The sequence below is a fragment of the Oncorhynchus mykiss genome, chromosome 25 (genome assembly GCF_057628025.1).
Source record: "Oncorhynchus mykiss isolate SJ-2025 chromosome 25, ASM5762802v1, whole genome shotgun sequence".
In the NCBI taxonomy this organism is placed as follows: domain Eukaryota; kingdom Metazoa; phylum Chordata; class Actinopteri; order Salmoniformes; family Salmonidae; genus Oncorhynchus; species Oncorhynchus mykiss.
Genome location: NC_143046.1, coordinates 38,119,813 through 38,133,657, shown reverse-complemented (window position 1 = coordinate 38,133,657; position 13,845 = coordinate 38,119,813). Strand labels below are relative to the sequence as shown.

The window sequence follows — 13,845 nt, the reverse complement described above, 5'->3', positions numbered from 1 at the left end:
AACTACTAAAATCTCTTCAATGATCTCAAATTGTGGTTGTATTACACAGTGAAATTAAACACAGACTACCCCTTGCTAATCAGAAAATTCTTGGGTATGTTGTGGTGGACTGCATACAGTCAAATCTACCACTTTTGGAGTTAACTTGCTCTCAAATCATATCCTGATGTCGACAGCAGATGAAAGTTGTATTCATAATATAAACTCAGCTAAACAGGAATCGTCCCTTTTTCAGGACCCTGTCTTTCAAGGATAATGCGTAAAAATCCAAATAACTTCATAGATCTTCATTATAAAGGGTTGACACACTGTTTCCCATGCTTGTTCAATGAACCATGAACAATGAATGAACATGCACCTGTGGAAGGGTCGTTAAGACACTAACAGCTTACAGACGGTAGGCAATTAAGGTCACAGTTATGAAAACTTAGGTCACTAAAAAGGCCTTTCCACTGAATCTGAAAAACACCAAAAGAAAGATGCCTGTTCATCTGTGTGAACGTGCCAAGGCGTGCTGCAAGGAGGCATGAGGACTGCAGATGTGGTCAGGGCAATACATTGTAATGTTCGTACTGTGAGACGCCTAAGACAGCGCTACAGGGAAACAGGACGGACAGCTGTTCATGGACTCATTATTCCATTTCTGTTAGTCACATACTGTATCTGTGGAACTTGTTCAGTTTATGTCTCAGTTTTTGAAACTTGTTATGTTCATACAAATATTTACACATGTTAAGTATGCTGAAAATAAACACAGTTGACAGTGAGAGGACGCTTATTTTTTTACTAAGCTAACTTAGCTAGCTAACATACAATTGGAGTAAACAAATCATATTAACTAACTATCTAGCATTCTAGCATTAGAAACGCTTTCAATGGTGGTCAATGAGACTGAGATCTAGCTAACCAGCAACCAAGCAATTTCAGATAACCAAATACTCCAACAGGCCTTGCATTTCAGGAATCACAGTTGCAAGTACCCTTGGTGCACTGTTTGGTTATTTAGCCAATTTAAACCATTTATTATTTGATAAACTCTCAGTTTTTGCCATTGCCCTCATTGGCTTCAAACAAGCTGAGCTTGATCGAGGAGTCGGACTTGATGCCAGTTGCTATCCACCAGAACGTTGCGATTGGTTGCTCCAAATTCTGGGACAGGGCATAGCGATGGGTCAATTGAAGGTGGAGCCTGTCTCTTGATTCAGCATTTATTTATAGCTCAAAGCTTCTCCACATGTAGCCATGTTTTTACGTACTGTATTAAGTTCATTTTATATGTAATGGTGTCCTAATTAAAAGGTTTCATACAATAAAGTTCAAGAGCATAGTATGATCATCATTTAAAGGGATAGTGCAACATTCTGACAATTAAGCAGATGAGTCAGATGAACTCATGGATAAAAAAATGTATGTCTCTACGTGCAGTTTGAAGGATGTTGTTGGTAGTTTTGCGAGCCAATGCTAACTAGCATAAGCACAATGACTGGAAGTCTACCAGAATCTCCCACTATCCCTTTAAAGAGCGAGAGACCCTAAAAATAAACTTCTCATTTTGAAAATGACCTTTGTGTCATCGATATGAGTCAGGAACATTTATTCTAGAGGGAAAATGTACTACAAAGAGTAAATAGGATCTTTTTTTTTCATAAAGTCAGTCTCTTCCAAAACTGAGATATGCGAGAAGTTAGACAAAATATACATTCAGTACCAGTCAAAAGTTTGGACACACCTACTCATTCAAGGGTTTTTCTTTATTTTTACTATTTTCCACATGGTAGAATAATAGTGAAGACATCAAAACAATGAAATAACACACATTGAATCATGTAGTAATCAAAAAAGTGTTATACAAAACTAAATGTATTGTATATTTCAGATTCTTCAAAGTAGCCACCCTTTGCCTTGATGACAGCTTTGCACACTCTTGGTATTCTCTCAACCAGCTTCACGAGGTAGTCACCTGGAATGCATTTCAATTAACATGTGTGCCTTGTTAAAAGTTAATTTGTGGAAATTATTTCCTTCTTATTAATGCATTTGAGCCAATCAGTTGTGTTGTGACAAGGTAATCAAATCAAATCAAATTTATTTATATAGCCCTTCGTACATCAGCTGATATCTCAAAGTGCTGTACAGAAACCCAGCCTCAAACCCCAAACAGCAAGCAATGCAGTTGTAGAAGCACAGTAGGGGGGATATATAGAAGACAGCCCTATTTGGTAAAAGACCAAATCCATATTATGGCAAGAACAGCTCAAATAAGCAAAGAGAAATTAGTCAATCATCACTTTAAGACATGAAGGTCAGTCAATGCGGAAATTGTCAAGAATTTTGAAAGTTTATTCAAGTGCAGTTGCATAAACCATCAAGCGCTATGATGAAACTGGCTCTCACAGGAAAGGAAGACCCAGAGTTACCACTACTGCAGAGGATAAGTTCATTAGTTACCAGCCTCAGAACCTGCAGCCCAAATAAATGCTTCACAGAATTCAAGTAACAGACACATCGCAACATCAACTGTTCAGAGGAGACTGTGTGAATCTGGCCTTCATAGTCGAATTGCTTCAAAGTAACCACTACTAAAGGACACCAATAAGAAAATGAGACTTGCTTGGGCCAAGAAAAATGAGTAAAGGACATTAGACCGGTGGAAATCTGTTGTTTGATCTGTCAAAATTTGAGCTATTTGGTTCCAACCTCTGTGTCTTTGTGAGATGCAGAGTAAGTGAACTAATGATCTCCGCATGTGTGGTTCCCACCGTGAAGCATGGAGGGGGAGGTGTGGTGGTGTGGGGGTGCTTTGCTGGTGACACTGTCAGTGATTTATTTAGAATTCAAGGCACACTTAACCAGCATGGCTACCACAGCATTTTGCAGCGATACACCATCCCACCTGATTTGTGCTTAGTGGGACTACCATTTGTTTTTCAACAGGACAATGACCCAACACACCTACAGGATGTGTAAGGGCTTTTTTTTCAAGAAGGAGAGTGATGGAGTGCTGCATCAGATGACCTGGCCTCAAAGATCACCCGACCTTAACCCAATTGAGATCTTTTGGGATGAGTTGGACTGCAGAGTGAAAGAAAAGCAGCCATCAAGTCCTCAGCATTTGTGGGAACTCCTTCAAGACTGTTGGAAAAGCATTCCAGGTGAAGCTGGTTGAGAGAATGCCAAGAGTGTGCAAAGCTGTCATCAAGGCATAGGGTTGCTACTATAACATATTTTATGATTTGTTTAACTACGTGATTGGTTACTACGTGATTCCAGATGTGTTATTTCAAAGTCTTGACGTCTTCACTATTATTCTACAATGTGGAAAATAGTAAAATTGAATAAAAACTCTTGAATGAGTAGGTTTGTCCAAACTTTTGACTGGTACTGTATGTCATGGAATGAAAGGTACTGTAACAGTGTTCCTTGGGTTGGGTTCATTTTAATCCTGCCCACATACCCACAGCTGGCAACACCTAAGTAATTATACATTCGGAGCTGTTTGGCTTGGCGGTGTGGTTTGATGTGGGTGTTTCTTGGGTGTGTCCTTTCCATCACCAAGACACACCCATCTGTCAGAACCTTGCCTGCAGAACAAACCTTAGTTCAATAACTTCAGGCAGATGTATGGTGAGATGCCAAAGGAAGCTTTGAATAGGTCAGTAGCCTATAGTGTAATATGAGAAGAATGCAATTGCTGAATTTATGTAGGTATTCTAATCTAAGTGTTTTAATAACTGTCAAATGTAGTAACAGATCCATGTAGAATAAACAACCCTTACATAATACCATAGAAGTAGTGTTCTGCTAATATAATAATGTGCGCATTTCATCTTTCATTGTAATTCCCAGCCGATACAATGGCTATTGGCATTTTATCTTGTGGTAATAGGGCTACCTTGGAAACATGTCAGAGTGGTCATACCGTCCTGTGTGGTGTCCCATATTTTTTATGGGCTCCAAACCAACTGTGCTATTTTGTTTGTTTTTTCCCATTGTTTGTGACTAATTTTGTACATAATGTTGCTGCTACCATCCCTTATGACCGAAAATATATTCTGGACATCAGAACAGAGATTACTCTGTTAAGATTTTTTCTTTAATGAGTCAGATGGGAAGGATATACTGCTATGTCAAGACAAGGTCCAAATCCCAGTCACCTGTGTGAAGAAAAGAAGGAGAAAAAGGGGGAGTGCCTTGTAAGAATTTGCCAACGAGTAGGTAAACCACCACCACCCTCCATATTATTGGCCAACGTGCAATCATTGGAAAACAAACTGGACTATTTACGATTCAGACTGTCCTACCAACGGGACATTAAAAACTGTAACATCTTATGTGCATCGGCAGGACAGAGCGGCTACGTCTGGTAAGACGAGGGGCGGGGGTGTGTGTCTACTTGTCAATAACTGCTGGTACACGATGTCTAATATCAAAGAAGTCTTGAGGTATTGCTCGCCTGAGTTAAAATACCTCATGATAAGCTGTAGACCACACTATCAACCAAAAGAGTTCTCATCTATATTAATTGTAGCCATCTATTTACCACCACAGACCGATGCTGGTACGAAGACCGCACTCAACGAGCTGAATACGGCCATAAGCAAACAAGAAAATGCTCATCCAGAAGCGGGGCTCCTAGTGGCCGTGGACTTTAATGCAGGCAAACTTAAATCCGTTTTACCTCATTTCTACCAGCATGTCACATGTGCAAGCAGAGGAAAAAAACTCTAGACAACTACTTCTCCACACACAGAGACGGATACAAAACTCTCCCTCACCCTCCATTTGGCAAATCTGACCATAATGCCAGATGTAGGCTGACTGGCTCCAGATTGAATTAGATTCAGGCCAGTGACTACGTTACAGTATGCAACCAACTGTGACATGTTTTGCTATGGCCCTGGGTTGGTTTGTGTTTTGTTGCTGCTAGTTAGTACACTGTTGAATAGTAGTCAGACATGAGTAAGCTAGTAAGTACCACCATAGCTGCATCCAATATTTATTTGTGCCATAGACATGGGTTGCACCTCGGATGCTGGTGACTGTTTAGTCTAAATTACACTAAGTTACAGTGGCATGGAAATATGATGACATTGCTAAAGTAGGCAAATAATTAGTAGGAAACAACTTTGCCATATGATGTGGTCAAATTTATTTTACATGTCAATGTTGCCATTACTGTTACTGGCAGAATTCGTAAAAAATACACTATATATACAAAAGTATGTGGACACTTCAAATGAGTGAATTTGGCTATTTCAGCTACACCCATTGCTGACAGGTGTATAAAATGACCAAATACATAACCAGCAATCTATGGTCTAGCTGCTGGTATACTCACCACCACTGGGGAGCAACAAACTACAACCACCTATTCCGCATCATGACAGGCTCCAACCATAGTTTTGGCTGTTCACCCTGCTGGAAGCATGCATTGCATGTTCAATCCACATAGGGCTTTTCAGTCTCAAACGGCAGTGGTCCTTTGTACGCGTTGGTTGGGGGTGATGAAACAAGATCCCCAGTCAACAGGGAAGCAAAGTGGATGTGGACATGCCCCTTTGTGGAGCTTGGCAAAAAGGGGCATGATTTGTTGAGATAATTATAATCCAAACCCAACCTTCAATTACTCATTTGGACACACTGTTCCAAACTTTGTTTTAGACGGGACTGACTTTATGGCCAAAATTATCCTATTTACACTTTGTAGCCAATTTTGACGCTAGAATAAATGTTTTTGACTCATATCGATGCCACATAGGCCATTTTCAAAGTGATTAGTTTTTTTTTTTAGGGACAGTCGCTCTTTAAGCATCTTTTAACACAGGCTTAACGCCTAACAAACATTACATTATTTTTTGAACACTTTTAACATAGGCCAGGCCTGTAGTTACCTCCTATCCTAGCGACGCCTTGCATTATGCCTGGGAAGAAAACTTTTTGTCTCAACTTTCCATTGTCTCAACCATTGGCTCAACTTACCCCAAGGCAAACATTTTCATTAAATTATCCCACACAAGGATGCACTTTCATGCTAGGTTTGGACCTCATATCGAAGATTATTGAGACCCCAACTGATGTAAAGAACAATCTTTAAAGTATCTTCTTTGGTTTAGATACAAGCATCATGAAACCTTTAACACAAATGAATTTGACTGTGAAAATCTTTTTTTTTTTTTACCTAACATTCTCCATGTGGTTTCTTCCTTCACCTCTTCCTAAATATTTTGTGTAAGGTTTCCTAGAAACCCTTTTTGTTTTGTTTCCACCACTCTCCCCTACATATGCTGCTGTTCTATCCACATGCATTGATGTCGGCAGGGTAGCCTAGTGGTTAGAGTGTTGGACTAGTAACTGGAAGGTTGCAAGTTCAAATTCCTGAGCTGACAAGGTACAAATCTGTTGTTCTGCCCCTGAACAGGCAGTTAACCCACTGTTCCTAGGCTGTCATTGAAAATAAGAAATTGTTCTTAACTGACTTGCCTAGTTAAATAAAGGTAAAATAAAAATGTCAGAGGGACAAAAAAAGTTTTTGTTGTTGGCATTAACTTCTTTGTTGTTGTCAACATTATCCCAGAAACCCTAGACCCACTCCAATTTGCATACTTCCCTAACAGATCCACAGATGGTGCAATCTCTATTGCAGTCCACACTGCCCTTTCCCACCTGGGCAAAAGGAATACCCATGTGAGAATGTTATTCATTGACTACAGCTCAGCGTTCAACACCATAGTGCCCTCAAAGCTCATCACTAAGCTATGGACTCTGGGACTAAACACCTCCCTCTGCAACTGGATCCTGGACTTCCTGACGGGCCGCACCCAGGTGGTAAGGGTAGGTAACAACATCTGCCACGCTGATCCTCAACACGGGGGCCCGTCAGGGATGCGTGCTCAGTCCCCTCCTGTACTCCCTGTTCACTCATGACTGTACGGCCAGGCACGACTCCAACACCATCATCAAGTTTGTCAATGACACAACAGTGGTAGGGCTGATCACCGACAACGACGAGACAGCCTATAGGGAGGAGGTCAGAAACCTGACCGTGTGGTGCAAGGACAACAACCTCTCCCTCAATGTGATCAAGACAAAGGAGTTGATTGTGGACTACAGGAAAAGGAGGACTGAGCACACCCCTATCGTGACGTTGTATTAGTTAATATGACGACTGTTGCTCATCAAATGATTAAAAGTTTCTAATTGCGTGATTAACTAAATCAAGCAAATTATTAACTCATTAACCTGGGGCACCATGGGAAAACCAGTTTTTATTGAGTTTCTATTTCCCAAATTAACTCAAAGAATATCAGAATATTGTTTTTACAACAGCCTCTAATTAACCAGTTACCTCTACAATCTAGTTCTGAATGTCATATAGTCCGTGAATCTGCACGAACCCAATCTTAGTTTATTTACTAGAAAGCTAAAATGATAATAAAAGATACACATAGACAAAACACATTATAGGCTATTGATGAGAACTTAGTATAACCGGCAAACACACTATGGCGCGTGTTACCCAAAATGGGGATTTCAAAGAGAGAGAGGAAAAAGTAAGTACACGAGAGAAATATACATTGCGGTGAATTTGTCAGCTATGCTATTTTAACCCTAGTCTTGCCCCAAACTGCCGCTCTTATGGGTCAGAATATAATGATGTAATTACGTGGGGAAGATCTCAGAGGATTCTCTGCGTGGACCGTTCAGGTGACGCACTTCTCCGGCGCACCTTTCTGGTCATCCTCACAATGTCAGTGTTCTTTTGGCTTAGGAGTCTGTTCCCTCACCCTTGCTCTGGAAGGTGTCTTCTGAGAACAGACAGCTCTGTTGCTCAGAGCTCACAGCATAAGAATGAAACGTTTAGATACCACGATTCGCTGGGATTGGATGCTAGGGGGTCCGGCTTGACTTCACCCGCTTAGACACAGCTACTCATCCATAGCTTGGGTAGAAAAATATTTATTTGTCTTCAGACTTGTGTTTTGTTCTGGGTTCGTTGACTTTTTAAACCTTGGCTGCAGCTTGGGTCATGTAGTCTTATCTCTAAATTCTTTACTCACAGGTTTTATACCCTCGTGTCAGAAGTGGGCGTAACCAACTTTAGGGCAATTCTCTGAGCGTACCAAATTAAGAGTAAGGTCTAGGTTTTTCTCAAATCCAATTGTAGACAACTAACTTCACATTTCATCTTTACCAAAACATTCCCTTTGATTTGTACATTTTCCACACAACGTATAATGTATAAACATAAAACATATACTAGGAAAACTCTTCCCGTTACAATGTTTTCATAATAAAGTCATCTATTAACCTTTAACAAATAACAATACAAAAATGACATACATTTTCATATTCCATCTATCGTCATGACCACCATTGTGGCTGACGGAAACCATGGTTCCAAAGTCTCTTTATTTCATGTTTAATGTTCTGAGGCTGGTTCTCCATAGTAACAGGACAAAGGAATTTGTCTGTGGCCTGAGATTTACCAGGGGCATGAGGGGTCATAAAACCCACACATCTTCAGACCCCTAGATCTCTCCTCCTCTGTTGGGGTTGAGAGATAATCTGCAGGGTTGTGGTCTCCTGTAACCTGACCTGATCAGGACAGTCATGACACCCCCATTCTCATTGACGGGGCTGTAGTGGAGCAGGTTGAGAGCTTCAAGTTCCTTGGTATCCACATCACCAACAAACTTACATGGTCCAAATGTTATGTTAGCTGTACCATCAAGAGCATGTTGCATCACTGCCTGGTATGGCAACGGCTCGGGCTCCGTTCAGAGGATAGTGCGTACGGCCCAGTGCGTACGGCCCATCCTGGTCCTCTATGCAAGACGGTGTCCTAAGAAGGCCCTAAAAATTGTCAAAGACTCCAGCCACCCTAGTCATAGACTGTTCTCTCTGCTACTGCATGGCAAGCGATACCGGGGCGCCAAGTCTAGGTCCAAGAAGCTTTTAAACAGCTTCTACCCACAAGTAATAAGACTCCTGAACATCTAATCAAATGACTACTCAGATTATTTGCTATGCCACCCCCCGCCTCTTTAACACTGCTAATACGCTCTGTTATTGTGTATGCATAGTCACTTTAATAACTATATCTACATGTACATATTACCTCAATTATCTCGACTATCCGGTGCCCCCGCACATTGACTATCCGGTGCCCCCGCACATTGACCCCCTGTATTTAGCCTCGCTGTTGTTATTTTACTGCTACTCTTTAACTATTTGTTAGTTTTATTTCTTATTCTTATTTTATTTTATATTTTTATTATTGTTATTTTTTTAAACTGCATTGTTGGTTATGTCTTGTAAGTAAGCATTTCATTGTACCTGTTGAACTTGGGGCATGTGACAAATACAATTTGATTTGATTTGATTTATAAATGTGAGTTAAGTAGGCTATAAAATACAATATATGTAATTGTTAACCATTATCCACCTTTGGCCAATCTGTAAAAACAGATGTAACAGTTAATTTAACTTGTCTCCAAGCAACACTGTAGCTGCTCTCAGTTTTGGCATGTCAAGGAGTAGCAAGAAGTGTCATGATGGCACAAACAGACTGGTACCTACAGTAGGCTAGCAAACCTCGGTTTCATGCTAAATACATCGCTAGAGAGAGGGAATGCTCCCTTTCATAACATATACCCAAAACACTTACAGCTTGGATCCTGTAATATGTTTTTACTAAGGAAAATAGTACTGTAAAATAGAATACAGCATCTTCGCTGTAAAGCCTAAATTACAGCATTAAGATGACAACTCTGGCGCCATTATAATGCTGTAGCTTTACAGGGAAGCGTTTTTACAGTGCACCTAAACTGACCTTGGCCAGTTGATACCCAACAACAACACACCCAATCCTCTTCCACTGTGAGCACGATCAATTGGAACCCCAGTGGCAGCTCATTCAACAGGGATTTTTCTCATCCCAGGTAATGTAACACCAATGCAGCCGCCGTGGGATAACGGATGGAAGTGGCTGGCGCTCTGCTGTGCTGTTACTGTGCTGCCTTGCTCAATTATGAAGAAAGCATCCAGTGGCTCTTTCAGTCAATTCACACTAGTTTTTCATTTTCCCTAGCATCGCATAAACACACAAAGATTTGAGTCAGGGACCTCAAGATCAATGTAGTGCTGTGAAATTAGACTGTGATGATGGGAGGAGTAGCTGTTGTTTTCAAGTGGAGAGTTGTTGAGATTGAAAACTTGTTAGAAGACAAAAGTGCCATGGAAATCTGTGTTAATGCCAAGATATGGTATCTCCTTCTCCTATAAATATTGAATGAGTACTGAAAATATGGCCATACATACGGCCGTTGAAATGATTTATACAATATATTGATGACATACTGTTTATTATTGGCCTATTGGTCTAATGCGAATTTGCTACCGATCCTTGTCATTATATGATACCATCAATTGCCTTTATACTGACAAAGCATACCGTAACCTCAATTACCTGCCAATCATGAATTCCCTATCCCTCGAGACAGAGTTTGGTGTGATCAACCCATATCCACCCCAGTTGCCATGGCAACACTATCCCATTTAGCTTTAGTCTTCATTGTCAGGTCCCAGGGATATTATAACAGTATTTGTCGTGGCCTAGTGATCCATAAATCCCACCACCGCCTATTAACTCTGTCCAGTCATAAGCAGCCACGGTGTTTCATTATTGATTCCAATGGCAGGCGTATACATCAACACTAATGTGAATTCTTTCAACGTTTCTGCAATGGAAGTGTGAAAGCCAAGCTATGCCAAAAAATATCTAAGTTATGAAAAGAAGACAAACATTTATATATACTGTATATATATATATATATATATATATATATATATATATATATATATATATATATATACATATATATATATACATATATATATATATATATATATATATATATATATATATATATATATATATATATATATATATATATATATATATATATATATAAACAGTATATAAACCCAGGGTCGTTACAATATATATATATATATTATATATAATATATAATATAATATAATAATAAATTATATATATGTTTACCGTAGGTTCCTATTTTAAACCTGTGTAGTTTACATATGTTGTAACATACTAATGGTTTGTAATGATAAACAGACACAATTTAGTGTAAAGCATAACAAAGTTTCAGATTACCCTTTTAAAATTGAGCTCAAATAAATGTGTCCTCCAATTATGGGTGACATATCTGAATAATGCAAAAGCCTAATAAAACCATTTTAACGAACATGACATGAGTCATTAAAGTGAAGAGAGCCCTAAAATAGAGATGTCATAGCTGGGAAATGATTTGAATCGGCCATGACGACAAGACGATACAGGCTGGCATTGGATTACAACTGCGAGGATGCAGATAGGCTAGCCTAGGTTGAGGATCAGTCTGAGACGCTCAGCCCTCCCCAAGCTAGCAGGCTGTGGCGGAGGTAGCTAGCTAGACTACTTGGTATTCCATTCACAGTCTGTATAGAAACATAAGCAGAGCGTGGAGGAGGGAGGAAGAAGAGGGCCATTGCGTTCGCATCGCAGAGAAAGTGAAGCTCAACACGAGGCGTGATAGAGGAAATGATTGCCTGGCTGCGATGATGGAGATGCAATTGATTGGTATCTTTGAGAATTACAATAAAAATGGACTCGGCTTGGTTTATAGACTTTTTCTTTTTGAATGGGAAACGTGAGCGGGGATTGAATAAGGATGAATGGAGAAGAGTTCATCAAGTGATGTAGATGCACTGAAGGAAATTCTCCAGTCATATGAGCGTGAAATTACATTTGTGCATTTCAATAGCGCTGTTCATTGATTTGGGGAGCATATTTCAGAGTGCAGTGGGAGGAGAGGAAATACTATTTGACTCAAAATCAGTTTATATCTGACCGTGAAAGAGTGAGGCTCACTTATACAATTGAAATGGGACAAACCTGATGCATATTGCATTAGCCTGAAAGAAAGCTATGCATGTACAAAATGTATTTGTATGTTGGCATAGCAGCCATTACTTACAGAATTAACTCACTGTCCAGATACGTACACAAGCACCAACATACAGGAACATTTAAATGGGTGTGTGATGCTTTCCTAATATGAAACAATAATCCAGTCAAATACATCCTTACATTCCATTCCATTCACATACACAAAGACACAGACTGAGGAACGGAGAACTCTATTAACTCTTTCCCCTGATCCCATGGGATGTGTGGCCAGACAGAGTGGAAGGCCTGAATGCCTAGAGGTCAGACTTCACCTAGGGCTCAGGCTGAAAGGGTCAACTGCACCAGAGCTTTGCTGGGTTCAGTAGGGGTTCCGTTGAGTTCATCTCATTCCTCATACTAACCTGTATATCCATTTCTGGACCTAGACTGCAGTTCACCACCAATGTGTAGAGGATGACCACTGTGTATAAAGATACCATACTGTACCACATTGTTCTTAGGTGAAGAATCTCCTGTGTCGAAACCCCATGAAGTGTGCCACCGAGTCACATAATATTTATCGTTAAAAACAGTTACCATATTGATTAGGTTAACTACTATTATGGTTACCAACTATCATAACAACATTTTAGTTGTTGTCGTGGTCAAAAAAGGCCTTGAACTGACCCCAGCTTAGTCTGATTGATTCCTATCAAGATTATTGTCCAGCACTCTCAACAAATACTCTCAAATGGTTTTCTCCAACCTTCTGTTGTCCCATGGCTGTGATGTACTGTATATAGTGACAATTCCCTTTTATCTTTCATGAGTGATGTCTGACCTTCTCTGTCTCACGTCTCTGTGTGTGCTCAGGATGCCTGGAGTGCTGCATCAAATGCCTGGGTGGCATTCCGTACCCGTCGCTCATCGCTACCATCCTGTTGTATGCTGGGGTGGCACTGTTCTGCGGCTGCGGGCACGAGGCCCTCTCCGGGACCGTCACCATCCTGCAGAACTACTTTGAGGTGGTCCGGGGACCCGTGGATTCCTTGGACGTGTTCACCATGTGAGTAAGCTACACACCTAGGAGCTACACTGGAAACATTCAAGATGTACTGCTGTGTACCAACTGAAAGTTACTCCTATACCAAGTAGCTGCTATGTACTTTGAGAAACCTTACATTAAGGAACCTAAATGTACAGTAATTGCAGACGGGGCAGAAAAGACAAACATTGTATTCTGGTAAAAGAACACGGTCTCAAACGAGTCTACAAACATGTCTCCCACGAATGATGTAGCGCTCCTTCTTGTTCAAATTAGTGACAATTATTCCAAATTATGTTGTGTGGATTTATGGATTAATGAAAGAGAGAGAGAAAAAAAAGTATTTTTCCCTTTGCTGGAAATTTTAAGTTGATAGCTGACTATGGCCGGTTTGTTAGAGAATGGACTATACTGCTTGAAAGGGAGATGCATTTATATAAAAAAGGATTTGATTTTATGGGCAGACATTTATACTGATAGTAGTCTTGTCGGACTATACTGACAGTAACATAATGGTTGATCTCAATGAATTGACTGTGACATCATTACATTGATAACTTCCAAGATGGGGTAACAGTCAGACGTGTGTATTTGTCTTGTCCCGTCCTGTCCCGTGTTTACATCGTTTTCTTCATATATATTTTAATTTCTTATGTATGTATTTTAATGTCACTTTCCATCTACGGACTGAATATACTCTCCTGCAACCTGCCTCACCCAATGTGGTACGGATCTGCTATTTTAATACTTTAGAACCGGAACCACCATCAGAAGCTAGCCAGCTAACTAAATTCAGCCAAAAAAGAAACATCATTTTTCAGGACCCTGTCTTTTAAAGATAATTCCCAAA

At 40.1% G+C, this 13,845-nt stretch overlaps 1 protein-coding gene across 1 annotated transcript in view; it reads left to right on the top strand.

Moving 5' to 3' along the window:
• Positions 1-13,845, top strand: part of LOC110505120 (neuronal membrane glycoprotein M6-a) — a 41,864-nt gene that overhangs the window by 15,921 nt on the left and 12,098 nt on the right. Inside the window, exon 2 of the mRNA XM_021584107.3 lies at positions 12,824-13,016. Coding sequence (XP_021439782.3) covers positions 12,824-13,016 — 193 coding nt within the window. The remainder of the gene's footprint in view (positions 1-12,823; positions 13,017-13,845) is intronic.